Source organism: Lonchura striata, chromosome 4A (assembly GCF_050655825.1).
Source record: "Lonchura striata isolate lonStrDom1 chromosome 4A, ASM5065582v1, whole genome shotgun sequence".
In the NCBI taxonomy this organism is placed as follows: domain Eukaryota; kingdom Metazoa; phylum Chordata; class Aves; order Passeriformes; family Estrildidae; genus Lonchura; species Lonchura striata.
This window is the reverse complement of record NC_140742.1, coordinates 194,857-215,747: the sequence shown is the minus strand read 5'-3', so window position 1 is coordinate 215,747 and position 20,891 is coordinate 194,857. Positions and strand designations below refer to the sequence as shown.

Genomic DNA, 20,891 nt, shown 5'->3' with positions numbered 1-20,891 from the left:
ACACCGGAAATACCCCGCGCGCTGCCGTACCTTCCGCTCGCCCCGCCTCTTTACTCCGAGCTGTGGCCAATGAGACGAGCGGTATTGGGTCATGCGGAGAGCGGCGGAGCCAATAGGAAGCGGGGGACAGAAAGCCTTTCCTGGGAGGGCGGACACGAGGGGGGCGCAGGCAGGGGGCGGGGCGCAGGCAGGGGGCGGGGCGGGGCCGGGGAAGAGGGCGGGGCTCGATGCCCGCCTCGGTGCCCGCCTCTGGGCTGCCCTGAGGGCTGCGGATCCTGGTCTCCGTCGTGGGACGGGCGAGGTCACCACAACGGCCCTGCCCCTTTTTCTCTTCTGTTTTTTTTTCCTTTCCCTTCACCCTCAGACTCCAGCGCTATTTCACCACAGGGGCTCTGCATGGGGGCAAGAACCTTGATCGGTTTTGCATGGGGACCATGCCGCTTTACTTACGCGAGAAATAAAAGTTTAGGGCACAGAAAGTCCTCCCTGCTGCATGCTTTTCCCTGTTCCCCTACGACAACACTGGACAGTGAAGCGGCTTGCTGCCTGTGGTGCTGTGCAAGGCTGGATGCCCTTCGGCACTGCAAGTGCACGCGTGTCCTACTAGAGGCAAAGGTAGAACCAAAACTAGAAAAATGAGATTGAAATGGCACTCTGAAAGTCAAGAAATCACGTTGCTTCTCTTTACCCTTTTGGCTGAGGGTGTCCAGCGGTTGTGTTCCCCTTAGGAAAGGGATGATACGTCGTATTAGTGGGATGAAGCTTGGCTGCAAAACACACAATTCCTTTTGCATTAATGAACTCTGCAATTACTACTCTTGACTGTGGATACTTAATTGAAATTTCTCCCAGTGCCCTTCATCTAGTGCCATCTAGTGGTTTTTACGGTGTAGCCCAGACAGCGTTATATGAAAACTGAATTTTACTTGCTATGGTACTTCAAAGTCTTTCTAGTTAGAGAGTGAAGCAGCACACTCTTCGTGTTTTCTTTTGCAAACCTCAACCTAGAGTTATAAAACTGCGTGTATCAGTGTACATGTAATAAATGAAAATTGATCTGAAGAGCCCCAGAAAAGCTGGCAGTGGTTGGTTTCCAGGGGCAAAACAATCTTTCCACTCAGAAATAAAAATTATAAACAGAATTTTTCTGGAAATCAGTATACCAGGAACAAATATACAGACTCGAATGATAATAAAATCAAAGATATGTGATTGTGAAGCCCTGCAGGGAGAGATGAACATCAGCTCCCTCCCTGGGCACCAGGTGTTATACAAATTTGCTGAGGATATAAATATAGAGTTCTAGTAACCATTGCTGTCGCACAAAGAACATCCAGCCTAGTTAATGACATCTTTGATTCTTCAAGAATTTTCTCTAGGCAGTTCAATTACAGTAGTAATAGATTGCTTTGTGATCCCTTATAAACTTACCACCTAAAGGACATTTGTCTTCACTTTCAAACAGTTACTGGATTTTGGAGTGGAGGATGAGAGGCTTGATATAAACTGTGCTTGCTTATAAAATTTGGAATTGGGTATATATTTGGAAATCAGATAATGAATTTTGTAAGAGAAATATAATTTAAGTCTTAAACTGCTTGTTTAATTTTTGCAGGGTTTTTAATGTTTATTACCTGAGTGTTTGCAGTAAGGTCTGTACAGCTTTCCCTGCTGTGCAGATCTGCATACAGTGAGGCATTAGGTTAGTCCTGGGGAGCAGGGAATCCAAATTTATTCTCAGTCCAGTGGGAGTGAGAGAGTGCTTCTGTGCAGCAGGGTTAACGTTCAATAAATCTCCTCTACACGCTTTGATGTAGTTATGAGGACAAACTGCCTCGAGTTCCCTCACACTTCCTTTGCATGACAGAATGTGTAACAGAACGGCTGGCTGCCGCACAGCCTCCAATGGTGTCACTGCCATCTGTTCCCTCCTCCTTGGTAAAGACACAGTGAACAGCGCAGGGAGATGACTCAGCTGGAAACTCATCATTTTGTGGGGCTGAGACAACTTTTCTCTCCCCCTTGAAATTACATAGATCATGGCTACACAAGCACTGCTGCAAGCTGCATCTTGGAGGAGGGTGCCAAGAGCTCAAACGTTCCACAGCTCAGATCAGTCCAGGCTGTCAAAAATTATGTTTTAAATTCTGGCAAAAATGTCTCAAAGCAAATATTAAAAGGAGGCATTAGCATCATGATTCTGTATCTGTGTCTGTGTGACATAAGCCAATTTTGGCTCATCAGAGCTGATTGATGTTCCAAAGATACAACCCGAATGTAGTTCTAGAGGTACCAACTGCTAAGAATACAGATAAATTGGTTTTTCTGAAGTGTTTTGCTCCCTTTAATAGGGGAACCAGCAATTTGCTGGCTAATCCTTAATTAAGTAGACACTATTTTCCTGAGCTGTTTTGTTATGTCAAGTCAAGGCAGTAACTGATGACTAAGTAGAGACAGGCTACTCCTCTTTGAGCTTTTCAGGGGTCTGGAGCCTGTAGCTGTTACTTAGTTACTGAGAGTGATGAGGAGTCTTCATAGTAGGAAAAATTACAGAACCAGTACAGATGTACTAAAAATTCAATATTGTGTCCCATACATGGAAATTTCACATCACAGTTCACCTTGCACTGAGGGGACCATCTGTGGCAGAGCTAACACTTAAATGCTGATTAAAGTCCATATTACATTTTTAAAGTAACAGTGACTGAAATGTGTTAGTTCTGTAGCTGTGTGCGGCTTTGGGTTATTCTTTCATTGTAATATTCTCAGCAGAAACACAGGACTGTCAACAGGCAGCCCATGTAAAATAAAGCAATTTTTATGGGAACAGGAGCGGGAGCTTTAAAATGGCTATAATTGTGTAACTAACTTTTATACCCCAGTCACTCTGACTTTAGCAGTGTTTTGACATAGGTTTCTTAATTTTTTTGGATTTTGGGGGGGCAGTTAAATAACTACTGATACTGAAGCTGTTACTAATGTGCACATGAAATGTGTACATCTCATTCACAAAACAAACAACAAAAATAAGTATGTCCTAGAAATTGTACTTACTTTCTCAGTATGACTCCATATGGACAGAACCAGAACCTTTGAGGGAGTCAGCCTTTCAGTATTTTGTGCCTTTTTTTCTACCTAGTCTTATGGACTAGGTATTTTTTCTACCTAGTCTTACGGACTAGGATTCACTATTTACATGGACGTAAATAGTGAATCCCTAATTATTCATCCATTTTATTTGCAAGATAATACTCAGTACTTATGTAAATAGATAGTATTCCCATATGCTCTTGTAGAATTACATATGTATTATTACTTAGGGGTGAAAGAATCTGATTTTGTAATGCCTAGAAAAGATTGAAAAGGAAACAACCCTTTTCCCCTAAATACAGTTATGGTAATGTGGAGACTTTTTATGCCTAATGATATTGTGGGGAGTAGATGTAATAAATAATATCAGATTGGTTAGATAAAAATATATGTTGAACCATAAATCACTCCAATACATCATGCCATGACGATTTGAATGTACAGAATTATCAATGCATAAAGTACACAGAATAATTAAATTGTGTCTTGAAATATTGCCAGTCTTTAAAAAGAACATGTGCAGAATATAGCAAAAACATCAGTTCTGTAACAGGATATAGTCACACTAGAAAGACAATCCAGTTAGAGGAGGAGTTACACAAGCAAAAAGTAGCTTCATGCAAAGGAAAAAAAATGTGATTTAGGAAACTGGGTTTTAAGGGTTAGCCAAAGATTTTGCAGTGGGAAATTTGGTCTCTGACAGAGACAAACTGTAAAGTCTGGAAACATGTAGATCTGTTTCCCAAAAGCATTACAAAGCTAGAATAAAATATGCTGTAAGTAATGGTATTGTTGGTGGATATTTCTTTTGTTTAGAATTCCCTATAGTAAGATCCAGGAAGATAAATGTAAGTTCATAAGTGTGTAGGCTTCTTATCTACTTTATTTCAGTCTCACCCTGCAGCTTCATGAAGGAAAGAGAGAAGAAAATAGCAGTGCAACATGCTCATATTTGTACATGGCTCTCTTCCAGGCAATGTGTTACATTGAGACAAAGAGAGTAAAATAAGGTCTCTGAAGTCCACTTCACCATAAATTGTATTTCTGTACTATTGTATTTCCATTTATTTCAATGATCCTATCCTGGTGTGCAACTGGTACAATAAAAGAAGGAGTCTATTTGAAAACTAGTGCTTGTAGCCTTGCAGCTTGTAACATGAGGACCATAGTCAAACAAAGCCAAGTCTGATGGGATTAACCTGGTCCGTCATTAACTGGTTAACGATGATGATAGAGGTTGTATTGCAATGCCCCTGGGATTTATAGTTTGGATTTATTTTTCTGATTAGAGCAGGCAACAGAGAGAGTCTTTAAATACATTTTCTCATCTTATAAACAACTTCGTTAATGACGCATGAGTGGATGGATTTCCAGCCATATGTTGCTAAGGGGCTCTGTGCAGTTGAAGGGGGGCTATGCCTTTAAGGGTTAGTTAAAATTGAAGCTTCTGTGACTGACAGAATTATTTTAGTTCATATGTTGCAACTTCTGTTGTATATTTTAACGCACAAATTCTTTCTTGAAATAGAAGTCCCTTAGTTTAAACAATGGAAAATCTATTGTGTTTTCAATTACCGGCTTCCACAGAACAAAATTTTAGTTCAGGGAAGATAAAATTCATAAAAATAAGTGTCACTCAAATATTTTGTAACATGGAGTAGGAAGACTTGTCTACTGTACTTCCTGATGGGAAGGCAGCCCCTGCCAGCAGTGCTGCTGAGCATGGATATAGCTGTCCTGATTTGCCTCTGCAAGCCCAGTCATAAAATCAGTGGATTTGAGATTAGAAGGCCTATGGCATTAAGACAGCCTATCCTAATGTTAAAAAGGGATGCAACTTGAAGAATAGAAAATTAGTATAGTAGAAAAAATACAGCTCTCCCAGTGTGCTTGAGTATGTGTAGGCCACTTAGATACAACCACATATACTACAGCATGAGTGGATCTGTTCAGGTAAAGGGTCAGTCTAACTCTTCACACTGTACATTTTTTGCTTCAAACTCACTCTAGCCTGGTTTAGTGGATTGGACACACAGTTCCATCTTAGAGAAATCCAGGCTGTGCACTCAAGACCACTTTGGGATATAAAGCAAGGCAGGAGGGGATATTTGAGCACTTCAAAAGCGCATTGTAAATCGCAAATAGAACTCTTGATACAGATGCACCCCAATTTATTGATATTAAATCACTGTAACAATAAAAAAACTCTGCACTATCAAGATGTTTTACCCATATATCACAAAGAACTTTACAAGCGTAGTTAAAGGTGATTATAACTTTCTCAGAGAAATGATCACCTGCTCATTCCCTTGACTTCCTTAGGAACATCCATCTCACTACAAAGCAGTCAGCTCTTACCCAGAAATTCTAAGTCACTGACAGAGCAACAGCTACTATGGATCTGGCCCATAACACTTTTTCTTTTTTTACTTCACAGCGCTACAAACCTTAGCTTTCTTTCATTTTAGCATTCTTTCTCTTGTGTTTACACATTTTTAACATTCAGGACAAGAAAATAAATAAATCAAAAATGTGCCTGCTTGATCGTGTTATGACCAAGTGGCTTTGCTTGCTTGCTGTGGGTGCAAATAGTTGTCAGAGGGAGCTCTCAGTCACGACTCAAAGAGCAAGTCACCCAGAACAAAACTCTCCTTACAGCCAATTCTTGTACCAACTCTGCTAAGTCCTCTCCTGCCCTGTCCAGGAATTCCAGCCAGGAATCTGTATTCATGCCTGGGAACATGAGTAATCCCTTTGAGCTTATGCTGTACCGTTCAGCTGTTGCTGCTTCTTGCCCCACACAATTTGATTTGTTTATTTTACGTTTTGAAAAATGAGGAACTCCTGATGAACACGCTTTCACAGATAGAGCAAGCCATAGAACCTCTTTCCAGGATACCAGTAGCAGTGACTTGATAGCAATGACTCTGTTTCTGTCCTTCTTCTTCCCACATGGACTAAACACTTTCCTCTTCTTTCGTGATGCTATAATCTGTTAGCAGTGTAACACTGACTTCTGAGCCATGCATGCTGCCTGTGACTGACAGGGCTCTGGTAGGAGAACTGCTCTGGGGAGCACTGGAAGACTTTGCACAGAATGCTGCCTTGCAGCATGAGACTTGCTTTTTAAAATGTTGCCGGAAAGTTTTACTCAGCCAATAAAGAGCAAAAGGATTGACGCAGGAATTGCTGAAGGCCAAGGCGCGGGAAAAAATAGTTGCTATCAGGTGATAGGTGGAAGCATTGATAGAAGTGTGGTATGTGAAAGAGCGATACAGATAGAGGATGTGGTTGGGCAGCCAGCAGAATGCGAACAGAGCCACAAGCACCAGCACTGTCTTTGCAACTCTCTTGCGGGATTCAATCTACAAGAAAGAAATGCATAGCTGGCATTAACAGCAATTAGTAAAATGTTTGTGCTGTTGGTGCTGATTTGCAAAGTAGTGCAAAAGTCTAAATGCTTGAGTAACCAAAAAAGCAAAAAGTAAAAATAAAATGAACAAACAAATAAAACCCCAAACCAGAAGACCTAAACTGTAAAATAAATCTATTTCACAATTTTTAAACCAAGCATTTCCAGTGAAGAGCAAATTTCTTTTCCATTGTAAATCATATGACACTCTCATCTAGACTAGGACTTAAAAATACAGTAATTAATGTGTCAGATCACATGGATGAGGTCCCAGTGTTTAAAATTCAATGTTTTAACTATTGAGTTTACAGGGTCATGATAAAGCATGACAGACCCATTTCTCTTTAGGAAAGAGTGGGCACTCACAAATTATGAGTCATGAGCAGGTGCCTAAGTGCACAGATGAGTTTGGATTCAAGTTTGGTATGGGCTAAGTTTGTGGAGTTTTTTACTCCATTATCAGGTAAAGCTTTGTACTTAAGAATTAGTATTTAATCAGCACAATAGACTTTGGAGAATTGGAGAGTTCAGTGCTTGATCAGAGCTTACCTGCTTATGGGCATGAGAGTATTCTTCGGCTGGCATGTTGGATGTACTTTTATATAAAGTTCTGGCAATAAGAAAGTAGTAGACAGAAATGACAGCTAAGGGCACAATATAGAACACTAAGAAGCAAACCAGGGAGTGAGCTTCCTGCAGGATCTTCTCAGATACAGGATAGGGGGCACACGCCTCAAAAGTTACATTTTTCTCAGGATTGCTGAAAGAATACAAATCTGAAAAAACAGCCTCTGGGACAGCAAATATCATGGAGACAACCCAAACGCAGCCTGCTTTACAGCAGGTCTTCAGGAGTGCATCTGAAGTCTGCAGTTCCAAGGGTTTAACGATGGCTCTGTACCTAAAATGACCAACATCATTGTCAGAATAAACACAGAAATAATGTGAACACATACTGTAAAATTCTTAAGACTAAAGCCATTACTGTTCTTGCTAACCAAAGGGTGCTGGAATTCTCTTGGAAATGAAAGCAGACACTAGCTCTGGAATCAAAATGTTAAAATGCTTTTCAGGCATGTGTTATAATGGATTGACAGGCAGGAGTTGCCATTAAAACTTTCCTATGTAAAGATGACTTCCAAAGTTTGGATTGGGATCACTAAGGGCAATCATCACTCCTAATTTTATGACTCTGCCTTGAAAGATAAATGAGAGAATTAGTATGTAACTTTGATGAAGGTATGAAACAGGTTAACTATTTCATAAATAGATGAAACCAAGCATGTTCACCCCTCCTTTCTTCTGTCTTCCCGAGACCCCTGCTGAGTGCAGTGATCTGACTCAAAATAATACTGCAGTATTCATTCCTATTTATAAAGCAGGAGAGGGCACTGCTGTTGATTCATGCCTGTGATTCTGCAGCATATAGACTGAGTCAGGCATACAAGAAGAATCTGGATTAATCTATAGGTGTGTGATGATCTGTGTGGAAGAGGGACATGGAAAAAGGCCAACTTCCATGAAAGCGAATGAAGCACAGGAAACAATATACCCTGCTTCTAAGGACCAGGGAGTCTTGATAATGCAGAAAGAAGCAACCCCTCCAGGGAAGCACAAAGCTGGCATGAAAAGGTAGTGAAAAAGGACCCAGAGGGTAAGAAAGCTTAGTTGTACTATTTTGCACAAGCTGAGGATCTGGACTTTTTCTCCTCTAGGCAAACTTAAATAGAAAGCTGGAAGGTGGCTTGATATTTATCAAATAAATACCATTTTTATTGACTTTGAGCTCTTCTAGCATATTGGAACACAACAGTCTGGCATTAAGCCCGTGACTGATCTGAGCTTGCTCTGTAAGTTTACAATGTAGTTACGCTGTGAGAATGTAGTGCAGAGTATTTATATAACAGCTACCATGAAAATTAAATACAGAAGCAAGTGTCTAAACCATAGAATCAGAGGAGAGTTGGGGTTGGAAGGGATCTTTAAAGGTCATCTAGTCATGGTGAATTCTTAATTGACATTCCTACAGGAGCAAGACCTTGGAGCTACAGTAGGTAGTTCAGTGTAAACATTAGCTTATCTTCAGCAGTAGTTAAAAAATCCTAAAATAAACCCAAACTAAAACAGCAACAATAAAGCAAAATGTTAGGTAGTATTAGGAAAAAAAATGGAGAGCAAAAGAAACAATTGTGCAATTACCTGTATCCCTGATTCATGCAACTTTTGATTATCATGTGCTGCTCTGCACACCTCAACTAAAAGAAACACAACCTAAGGATGGATTACAATATGAATAGCCTGGAGACATGATTAGGAATCACTGTCTCTTCCCACACAAGAGCCAGCACCATCAAATGAAGCCGTGTGCAGTGCAGAAATAAAAGGAGTTATTTTGTACAGGCAGTGAAAGTCATTGTTAAGCAAGTTCAAGAAAAACTGAACAAGTATCCAAAAGAGAAATCCTTTGGGGTTATTAAATAGACAGAAACAACATCTGTTGAGTGTCATATGAAGGCATAGGGTTAAAAATGTAGTTGGATAGAGGTTTTTATTCTTCCTATGAGTCTTTTCTTGTCCTTATACTACCACTGCTGGAGGCTGGTATTGGTCTACATGGATCCTTGATTTGACCTTATGTGGTCATTCCTGTGCTGGCTGATTATTTTGGAGTACAGTAACAGTACCACTGGTAAAATTCTGGACATATGAACAGTTTGCTATTACATACAATGCACAATTGCTGGCAGACAAGATGATATTTTTCTCTCTTAATACTAAACTTCTCTTTTATCCCTACTCCTAAATGCTCCTGCTGATTGAACTGAAATCTCCTTAGTTTTGTTCATTCAAGAAAGAAATACACAGAAAACAGATTCAGCATTTCCTGACAGCAGTCAGAACACTGATCCCTCTTAGCAAGGCTGTCATTACAACCTGAGTTTAATTTCACAACCCCTGGGCTAAAATATTTCTGTAAAAGATAGAAAAACTACAAGAGGAAAAAAAATTATATATATGCATTTCTCAAGGTGACAATTACATTAGCCATCAAATCATGAGAGTAATTCCTTTGTCCCCTAGTTCTGTTCTGTGTTTTCTTTTGGCTTTTTATCCCATGTCAGTCTTTCATGTTCTAGGATTTTAAAGCCTCCCTGAGAGCATAGGTTAAGGAATTTTCACTCATAATAATCTTCCTTGACTACTTCACTATACCACTAGATAGCACCAATATACTGTCTTTTTTTCAACTTAAAAGCCATTTCCTTTCTCTGTGCAATTGAGAAAACCCCTTGTAATGTACCTCAAACTAATAAAAGGTCAGAAGAGTGAAAGAGTTTTCCTCACTTCACTCCCTTATAAAAAAGTGCTACAATTTTACTAACACGCATTTTTAAATGTCATGGGAGACTGGTAGTTTGGGATTTTTAATCTATTACAATGTGCCATTTAAGACTGTGCAAAATGATAATATCTGCTATTTTCTTAATTTCAAACCTGCAGCATCTCCTGGCAAATCAGTAGCACAGACCCACCTGTCAGCACTGAGAACAGTCAGGGTAAACACTGATACTCCAACTGATGTTAACTGGATAAAAGACAGCAGCTTGCACCCAATTCTTCCGAAGAGCCAGGTATCCACAATGTAACGTGTTGCATCTATAGGCACACACGTTAACAAAAGCAGCAGGTCTCCGAATGCCAGGCTGGTGATGAAGATGTTGGGAACCGTCTGCATTGATTTAACCTTGAAAAAAACTTTGATGAGTATTGCATTTCCAAGAAGACCCACTGAAATGATCACACCATATGTAACATAAATTGTGCACAATATTTCTAATCCTGGAAAGGAGTCTTCAATCCATTTTTCATTCGTGGTTTCATTATCAGAGCTTGATTTCAGTTCTGTACCATCCACAGACGTACACAAAGTCTGATTAGCTGATTGCAAGTATAATTGAGACATTTCTTTAACTGTTTCTTCTTCCCAGGCTGGACTTCAATTGATTAAAAAAAAATGTTTAATATTTAGCTTGCAGCATGTCAGCAGGGTCAATGGAAACCTTGCTTTGTGTCTGAAACTCAGATTCCTGTTGCACATTAACTACTTTCACCCCCTCCTGGATCTCAAAACATGTCTAGGAGAAATGCACGTAGATCTTGTTCTGAACTGGAGAGGAGGAGAATATTTTTATTGGCTTTTCAGCTAGTGGAACAGAGAGGGAGGAGGAAAAGAGAAACGGAGTTCCTTTAAATACATTAGCTGAAATGAGGTGGGATTTTTACTGGAGATGTCTGTCAAGTAACAATCATATTGTATCAGAAATGTAATATTAGGGTTTGTATATTACATAGCCAAATTTATTGCTGTTTTTCAAAATTTTCTAAAATGAGAATATTATGAAAACCTGAAATAGTTTTCTCAATAGTAGGGGTAAGCAGAAAATATACTAAATTAACACAAAACTCTTCAGTACACATCAATGGCAGATAAAATATTTCAGAAAATACTTAGTATTTTCTGACAAAGCTATAGAAATGGACTACATTTTTGTCGCAGCGTGTCAGGGTGGTAGAAATGCTTCAATCTTCTTTGAAACATCTCCTTCAGAAGCTGCTCAGAGTAAGGCCACAAGAATAGCCATTTCAAGTTCATGCACACGCACATGCCACAGATTGCTCAGCAGAGGAAAGATGGGAAAGGTCTTTGCATGATGTATTCCAGCAAGGGTTTATTGCATCCACCACGCCAAAGGGACCAGACTTGAGTATGGGATCAGTGACCAATGACCAGAGGGCACAGGGGTGGGCAAAAGGCAGCAACCTGTAGGGGGGTTGAGGGATGAACGGATGGGGTCGGATGGGGTCGGCAGTGTCAACTGGCCAAGCGGGGAGGCCGTCTGATGTAGACTGGCAGTAGTGCTGCAGAGCATCATGGGTTAATTCTTCTCTACCGGCCTAGGTGGGGAAAACTCCATTATATAGTCTTCCCTGAGGGGGAGGAGGCAGAGGATTCCACATGCTCTGGTTAGCCTTTCTATCACAGAAATGCAGTGACCTTCCAAAAAGCAATATAAAACCAAAATTTATGGCCACAGGCCTCCTAACACTTAGGTTTTTTCTCTTGAAACATTCCCACTGTTTCAACTTATGCCAAAGTATGAACAAGTTTATAGGTAGTTGCTGGATAGATGCCTGTTATCTTGCAATAACCCATGTATAGGCTTTGAATGGTAAAACTGATGACTCAAATCTTCTGAGTGAAGATTCCTGATTTCCTGATGCTTTCTCAATGAGGCATGTTAGTAGTAATATGGGTTTTCTTATCTTTAGATAAGTCAACAGTCAAATCTCAAATAATCTCATTATGTGCACACATCGTCTTACTTTGATGAACTCCTGATTAACCTTTCTGTAAACTAAGATACAAGAAATGTGGTGCACTGAGCTAAATCTCCTAAAATTAAGAAAGCCAAGGTCTAATTTCTAAGTAGTGGGAGTGGAAAAGGGATCAAAGGACTGAAGCCTTATACCTTGAAAATTAAGATCAGTCACTGGGGTATCTTTCGTTTGGATTGTTCTTGGACTGTGACATAAGGCACCCTGCTCAAATCACAAAAGCAACTTTATAGCTGAGTCCTTTTAACTGCACATATGCAGACACACAAAATCAAGCTTGTTTCATTTACTCAAAAAAAAATCTCTAAGTACTATGCATGAAAAGACTTATTTTTCCTCCCCCAGTCCCAAATATAACCATGCCATACATATCAGGTGGTGAAAGACCAGGTGGTAGAATTTATATCAAATGGAAGATTTGTGCTGTGGCATGGTGGGAGAAGGAGTCACTGATGGAAAGAGTATTCATAGGTTAAAAATTCCAATTATGATTTTTGAAAGTGCTTTCAGAAGAGCAGCTCTTGTCATCATCAACCAGAATATGTCCTTTCATGCAGGCGCAGTATGTAGGTTGCTCACAGATTAAGGTACCTTTGAGAATCCTGATTATGTTGTCCACCCACACTGGCATAGTACCATGCATTACAATTAATACAGAGTTCAGTAACTGTAGCAGATTGTGACAGCTTAATGTCAGATACTTACATAAAATGTTTCATTTTCCTGTATGGGAGATGCAGGGTGTCACCAAACATTGATAACCACTCAACTTGAGTTGTGTACTCAAAGGTGGCATCTGAATGACACATCAGGTGTTTAGCTGAAACGGGAATTGAGCTGAAAGAAGCTCCCTGCTTGCCTTGAATTGCTCTAGATATTGGCTGATGAACCAAAGCTCGGCCAACAGCAGAGATCCCAACCAACTCTTACAGTCCCTGAAATTTGGGCTGGCAACATGGACTCTGAGGTTCAGTAGTTCTGTCACTTGAGCATTTTGTATGCTGGGATGAAAGACCTGAACTGATATCCCTCTGTGCAACTCATAATCCACAGGACTGAATTCTTGAGCTCCCAGCAGTTGGTTTGGGATTTGGAGGATGATTCAGGTATAGAAGGGAAAGCAGACAGACCTCCCAACCCACATTAAAGTCTCTTGAGGACATCAATATGTGTCACAGATGCAAGAAGCTCCAGAAAGTGGCAAAAGCTTAAAATTCTCTTTATTCCCAGTACTTCATATGCTGTTCATCCCAAAGAGTTCATGTATCCAGACCTGAATGCCCATTCTGATGCTTCACACTTTAGAACCCCCCCCACTATCTGGAAACACAGACTCATTTTTCCCTTCTCTCTCTCTCATTCTCTCTCTCTCTCTCTCTCTTTCTCTCTCTCCACAGTACACATGTCTAACCCTGCTCAAAGCAGCATGAAATTCTACTTGATTTTCTCTTTCCACTGAGACCCTGCTTTTTTCCCCTCTTTCTGCCTCCCTGGGGGAATGTGGCAGCAGAAAGTTTCATCATTTCTTACATTCTTTCCTCAGTCCTTATATTACTGGAGGTTTTAGGTATTTGCCCAGCCTCTCTCTTTATGGAGCATAAAATACTGTTTTAGTGAATTAATAGGAAGTGAAAACCACTATTTTCAAAAAGTACACAAAATAACAATGTCTAGACCCAAGGAAAATCTGAAGGACAGACAGCAAACTACATCTGCAATTTGTTTATGATAGCAGAATTTCAGCTATTTCTGATAGCTTTCTATTGTTCAAATCTAGCTCTAAAGGAAGAGAATGGCATTGTTATTCCAAACTGTAAAGTACTCTAAGGCATTATTCCTTGTGAAACAACTGTAATTAAGTGTGTAGCATAGCAGGTTTAATCTCCTTATTTATGCAAATTACAAATGAGTAGGCATAAAAATATCTGTGTTTGCAAAATGCTTCTGAGTCTTCAAACATCTCCAGAAGGGATCCAATCTGGTAAAATAAAACCAAGTGATTATTACAAAAGCTGAGTGTCAAAGGATAAGCAGACCACAGCATTTTAAGAGCTCATAGAGACAGATGTTTCCCAGGCAGTGCTTTATCAGTCTTCCCTTTCACACATTTCCCAGTTTTTTTTCCAGTTCTGGCTTCTCTGTAGAGAACAGCTGCTGCCAGTAGCACCATCAAGGATGGCTGCCCCTGAGAACAATTGTGTGGGACATCAGATTTGAGGACAGGGATGATTATATGCTGCACTCTATTCAAGAGAAAAAAAAAAAAAAACAACAAAAAAAAAAAAAAAACCCTTAAAACAGCATCTAATGGTGACCCAAATAATACAGCCCAAATTCTGCTCTAGGTCAGTGCCTCTGATAACACCTTTTCTAACGGTGAACCGAAATTTGGGTTGTTTTTGTTATGTTTCTCCCAAACAACTCTCTGATACTTGTCAAGGGAAGTCCTTGGGAGAGCAATTAATGCAAGCCAAATCCACTCTGCGCATGGGAATCAGGACAAGAATACCAAAAATGGACACAAGGCCTAGAGAAAGAGTTAAAATCACCTCTGAGCATCCCCACACAGGGGTGAAGGCTGTGGGCAGCATTACTTCCACAGTCACACCCACTCAAGTGAGGTACCCTGATAAATCATCCTGTAAAGAGAAGAGGGGTAAGAAAGTAGTGCCTTGCACACACTTTCAATTGGGTATGATCACGCAGGGACCAACAAGCACTCTCTGCTAATGTACCTCAAGACAGAAGAAATTTAAGCTGAACAGCCTAGGGGAAGAGATCCATCCTTACAGCGCAGGGCGTGCATCTCATTTCTGCTAGCTCAGTGTCTTCACTTATTTCTGTAAAAATGCCCCAATCTTAGAGAAGCTGACAAGCACAGAAGTGGAGAGGAAATCTGTCTACTTACCCCAGCCAGCAATGCAGCATTTTAGCATGTACTTTGGGACATAAACATTGAAAACTTTGACAAGAGCCAAATAAAAGTGAACAGACTCCAGGCACATCCACGTGAATGCTGCAAGAAGGAAATAGTGGAGGAGCATGGCCACAGTGATGCAGAGGCCTGTCTGGTTGAACGAGGTCAGCCAGGAATTGGCAAGGAAGACAATGTTCAGCAGCAGCGGCGCAGCACAAAGGTTGAGTAGGATTTTTGAGGGGTTGTCTCTCCCCACCTTCCTAGAAAGAAGGGGAAAGCCCACAAGGTTATCACTGCATCATCCAATTTGCAGCCTATTTACTCCCTACAAGAGTGGGTTTGCAGCCTAACCCTAACCCTATACACAGGAATATTCCAGATTCTTGACATAATATCTCACCCATGTCCAGGGGTAAATTTTTTGAATGACAGAAATTTTTACTCTTTTCAGACATTTTACTGTGAGAGTGGGGAGGCCCTGGCATAGGTTGCCCTGAGAAGCTGTGGCTGCCCCATCACTGGAAGTGTTCAAGGCCAGGTTGGATGGGGCTTGGAGCAATGTGGTCTAGTGGAAAGTGTCCCTGCCAATGGAACTAGAGGACATTTTAGTAATCCCTTCCAATCCAAAGCATTCAATGATTTTGTGACATTTGGGAACATAAAAATTGCTGAACAGTTCAGAGAGGTGCTTGTATTGAGGTAGGAGTATTCAAATCTCTCTAAGTTTGCAGCAGTCAGCCATCAAAATAAAGCAATATTTATACTGTCAGCTCTCAGTCTTCCCTTTTATGCATCACAGCACCAAATACTAGTAAACATTCTGGTAATTGCTGCAAATTACTTGTTGCCTAAATATTAAAATCAGTATAAGAAAAAGGATCATACTTACTCAAGGGTTAGGTACGTCACGAGCGTTATTCCCAAAAAAAGGGAAGAAGCACCACATCCTGCATAGCTTATCAGAGTTAATATATGCTCATGTGTGACATCTATTTCTGTCCAGGACAAATCCTGTGTTACAAGATAAAGAAACACAGCTGTTTGCCAAGACAGATTTAGAAAATTCCTTTCACATTTCAAATTACTGTTCTGCTTACTGCTACTTTTGGAGATTTTCCATTAATGTATTTACGTGTTTCTTATTGTATAGTCCCACAGAATATCCAAACTAGTAAATGGTAAATTAACCCACAGTATTTAAAGTATCCAGGAATAAGTTGTGAACCTAGAAAAGCTGTTCTTCAGAAACCACAAACTGAACATGGATTCCAGGATCTTACCAAAATTATTCCACCGGGAGCTCACTTTGTAGGAGAAACTACTTTGTTTCAGTGGCAGCTGCCATTCTTGGGATCTGCACAAACCTGCTAAATGTCTTGGAGCATGGTCGATCCTCCCTGTCCAGAAAGCACCACTGCAAAATCAGACAGGAAGCTGGGCCCTGCTTCTCCACAGCTGCTGCCAGGAGGAACACTGAGAGGATTTTGTTGTCCCCTGACACAGCTTCTCTTCTATTTTGTGAAACTTTGAACCTCAGACTAGTAACCTACATCTCTGATGTCCCACGAAACCCAAAAATTTCCTAACACCCAACCTAAACCTGCCCTGACGCAACTTGGAGCCATTTCCTCTCCTCCTGTCAGTTTTGCCCTGAGACACAGCGGCCAGTGCCGCATCAGGCCACGCTGGGAGCTGCTGGGCGGCCGAACTGCTGAAGACCTGTAGCTGTGCAGATCACCAAAGTGACTGTGAGAGGTGTGCTCTAAAAATCAGACTGAATTCTTCTTGCTTGAACAAAAACTTGAGCAAGCGTCTGGAATCTGAACAATCTCAATTCCTTTCTGTAAAGCCACAGTTTTACTCCCAGGAGAGCTTTTGCCTCTGGAGCAGGGTCATGCTGATCTCTAGGGGGAGCATCCAAAGGCAAATGTGAGCCCTCACCCCATCCCGTGGGTTGTGTCCTCCCAGGAATAGACAATTTAATCTACTTGATTTGGTTAGAACCTGCCTGTCTCTTTGCCTTTTATGCAGCCCATTCTCAGGCAGTCATCCCAGCTTTCGACATTTTGCTTTTAGAGGCAGTTTTCTCTGTATTACAGAGAAATAAGAGGTACTAGATAATGACATCTCCCATATTTATACTAAACCTCACTTTCTGATGGAGCATAGATAAAACTTTCAAGAAGGTGTAATGTCATTAGTTGTCGCTTGGAGTTAATAAATTTAACATTGTATTTGCAACGTATATCAAGGCTGATTAAGTTACACTGCAAAGTACAAGCTACATCTGTAAAACAACTGCCTCGAAGAGAGTGAGATTTAAAGGACCTTACCCCATTAAGTTATTATAACTGTTTTCTTTGTTATTGCTGATTTTGGCAACATTGCATATATCTAAGAGTTTGTATAGATACAAATCTCCCATCTCTTTTCCAAAGCTAGCAATGACTTTGTTTAGTGCCACAGGACTTTCTGGGAGATGATTCATGGAGTACTCACCAGTAGGACTCCAAAATGGGTAAGATGGTTACAGAAACAGATTGTATAATTCATATCTGTGTATTCCATTTCACATCCCGATGTATTTCAACCACCCAATCCATCTGTGTAATAAAGAAGAAGGATTTTTAAGCAGAGTTAGTCATCCTCCATAATTTATAGCTCTGCAGCATGCAGGGTGTGTGAAGATGAGCTCAAGTTAGTACAGATTGGAGGGTCATTTAGCAGCACACAAGTGAGATTTCACACTGAAACACATCTTCTGTAGTTGCCTGAGAATCTCAACATTTGGATGAAAGATTTTAGTGACATGAAGAAATATTTAAAGACATTTACATATCTGCACACACAGAAAGAAGATAAAGAACCTAGTGTTGGGTGAGATTGTGCTGGAGGATGTGGAAACAGAAGATGAGAAACACACAAGGCAGAGGGTTTGTTTAGGCAGAGTGTAGCACTGAAACAGCCAGATCTTCCCTGGTAAGACTGAATGTTATGACCCCATTTATGTGGTCTGTGTCACATATTCAGAAGCTAAGATCCTGATGAAAAAGAAGCAAATCATTTCTACTCCTACTAATTGCAGAGGAAACCTCTCCCACATGCTCTGAGTTAATCCAATTCAGTTATCTCTATCTGGTGACTGTCTGACCCATTTTAAACACCTGACCTCAGCAAAGCCTCTACTGTATTCTGTGAAGTTACGGTAAGAGTTCATCTGACATTTCATTGCATTTCTACCTTTTTTTTTGGCAAAGTGTTCTTAATCATGTAGATGCAGCACTGCACAATGCCATACCCATGTCCCTGGGAATAATACTGAGTACGTAGGTGTTGAAATCGACACAAAGCAGCAGCACACACTCAAGTTTCAAGGTGCAATGTCAAGACACCAAAGCCATGGTTTGATGCTGGGGACAGAGCCAGCTCGACAAGTAACACTTACTGTTTTTCCCAAAGTCCCAAAAAACGCAGTGCACTGCTGCATTGCCCTGGAAACAGAAGAAAGGAGGCTGTGACATTTCTTCAGGACATATGCACTCTGTCTGCACTTGCAGATGGAGTATCTCACCTCGAATTGGGGTGTATAACCAAGGCACTTGGATTTGATTACCCTGGCACTGCTTGGCAGCAAAGCCCACTTTGTGTGTCTGTGATTATTTGTGTGTGGTGCTGCAGGGAGTCTGTGGGTGAGTGGAAACACCATGAGGTATGGGGCAGCCAAACACTTGGGCTTGGGGAGCCAGCCAGGATATTGGCCGTCTCACCCATGGCACCAAACTAGCAGAGACCTACTTTTTGCCTTCCCCTTTACTATGGGAAATCCTGCAAGTCAGTGATTTTTCCAGTTTTACATGTATCTTTCAATACCTTGCAGTTTTTTAAGGACAGCAGCAAATCTGACAAATTATTCACCTTAGACCAATTCCTGTGTTTAATCTCATTGGATTCATGTGGTGCCTGAGATGTCACACCAAATTACTGGTGAAATTCAAAAGTTATTACTAAGACATGCAATAACAACCTGATATTTTATACATTTGACAAAAAAAAAAAATAAAAACAACACAAGAAAAAGCCTTTACTTTATAATTTCAGCAATTTCCCCTCTCTGAAACCAGGCAGGGAAGACAAGTGAGAGCTGAACAGATGTAAATGGATATTCAGTGCAGTGATTTATCTTGGGGACATTCTAGTTTTTCAGTCATAATGCTGCAGCAAACTTTTCCAAGGCACAGATTCATTTACTTTTATTATTATTGTATCATTAATAAATTTTAAAAATACACAGAGTTTACAGGAAGCCAGATTAACAGATAAGCTGTTAAGATGTGTGATTTGTAGGCTGTCAAATATAATTAGGCACATAGCCAAAGATGTAGGTCAGGATGATAACTGATTAAATATTTAATTAAGATAATTTTAAAAGGTCAAGGAAAAAATCTGAAAGGTGCCAGATGGCCTGGTAGAGTAAAAATGACAGAAGAGAGGGGATATCTGGGTAAAATTTCTGAGTATATATTTGATGAATGGAAAGAGCATTTTGCCATGAAAACAGCAATTACAAGTCCTCATTAACTCAAGCTTTATCTAAGTTCATCTTATTGAATAATTTTCTTCTGCCTCGGGTTTGTAATATACTCATGTGGAGGCTGGACCTTAAACATTGGCAGCACAAAAATGCTAAAGAGGAATTCAATCAAGAAGTTTGATGCCCATGCCCATTTAAAAATAGACTTTAACTTAAAGTCTATTTAGATTATGAGACTATTTAGACTTTAAACTAAGTTCAGACTTTAGGTTAAAGTCTAAACTTAATTTTAAAATAGACTTAAACAAAACAAAGCAATTTGATTTTGAAAACATCTTTGCAAGGTTTTGGGTTTTTTTGAAGTTCCTCTCTTTTGGTGACTCGACCTACTTTCCAAATTCAGATCACGGATAAATCATTTCAGTCCAATCCAAGCCCCGCTGTTTTCTGGTAAATAAACTATTCTTTGAAATAAAATTGCTTAGATCAGAACAAGGATCAATAAGATGATAAGAATGTTCCCTGTGTCTAAGTATGGATTTAGAGTGGAGACACAAGCTTTAGTGACCTGCAGGAATTATTAAATACTGAGATCTGTGTGGTCAGTCAATGTTTGGGTCCATGTATCATGGAGAGGTCAGGCAGCAAGGTGTTTTAAGTCTATTTGTCCTGTTCCCAGTTTATTGAAAGGGTAAGTGAAGTCAGCTTTGTCTCACCCAATCCCTGATGAAATTAACACATCCTACCCTGTTCTGGTCTATGTGGTGGAGAGTGACAGTCCCAGGCTCGTTAAGGTTCTGAATTGATGCATTTTCAATGCTGGCACTCACAACATAAGTGTTCAACCTCTCCAGCGTTAAACTGTCATCCTGCAGGGGGAAAGCACACGCATGCAAAATGAATCCGAGCTCTGCCCTGCTCTCAATTTTTTTTTAACTGTATTCCTTGGATATGGTGATCAGCTGAAGTCCATGGGATGACCGATGTAATTTAGCTACCTGCTATGTCACTAGAAAACATATTTAGCTGCAGCTCCGGGACAGTGTCCACATCAACTGAAGTGGAACTGAGTTTCAGATGCACCAGTTGGATTGAGAAAGCATGTAATCATGTCAGTACATTTAAACACTTGGTTGTACATCACTAAGCTCATTAGACAGGAGACACAATGCTCCTTCATTGCGTAAAGCATTGTTCAGCACACTGTATGAGCTATCATTTCGAAGAAATGTCGCCTTTTCTAAGTTATACCCACCTGTCCTTAAGAAAAGTAAGTACTAGAATAGTCATAAATAATGCACATCATGCTGCTACATTATTTTAATAGAGACACAAGTCTTGAAATTATGCTTGTGATGTTTAGCATCATCCAAACTACGCATCAGCCTTACTATCAGAGAAGGTTAGGGCATGTTCTTTTCCTGCAGAACAGGAGGACTAGAATAACATCAACAACAGAAAATGAGATAAAGTCTAAGGTCTACAGGCACCTCTCAGAGCATCCTTGCCTCAGAGAAGGTTTTCTGCCTGACTACATTTTGTCT

The 20,891-nt window shown here is 40.3% G+C and overlaps 1 protein-coding gene across 1 annotated transcript; it reads right to left on the bottom strand.

The window, feature by feature from the left end:
* Window positions 1–5,244: 5,244 nt before the first annotated feature.
* BRS3 (bombesin receptor subtype 3) lies at window positions 5,245–14,736 on the bottom strand. Its single transcript, XM_021542152.4, has 4 exons — window positions 14,449–14,736; window positions 10,036–13,877; window positions 7,052–7,403; window positions 5,245–6,455 (listed from the first exon to the last, which is right to left on the bottom strand). Exons 2-4 carry the CDS (start codon window positions 10,464–10,466, stop codon window positions 6,048–6,050), a joined length of 1,191 nt encoding a protein of 396 aa, XP_021397827.1. The 5' UTR covers window positions 10,467–13,877; window positions 14,449–14,736; the 3' UTR covers window positions 5,245–6,047.
* Between the last annotated feature and the right edge of the window lie 6,155 nt (window positions 14,737–20,891).

Bases quoted from the DNA above. Each gene is read 5' to 3' on its own strand.
- BRS3 (XM_021542152.4), bottom strand. From the start codon at position 10,466: ATGTCTCAATTATACTTGCAATCAGCTAATCAGACTTTGTGTACGTCT. The intron at 7,404-10,035 runs GTGGGTCTGTGC...TGGTCATTTTAG, and splicing joins ACTGTTCTCAGTGCTGACAG to GTACAGAGCCATCGTTAAAC. The intron at 6,456-7,051 runs GTAAGCTCTGAT...TCTTTCTTGTAG, and splicing joins ACTCTCATGCCCATAAGCAG to ATTGAATCCCGCAAGAGAGT.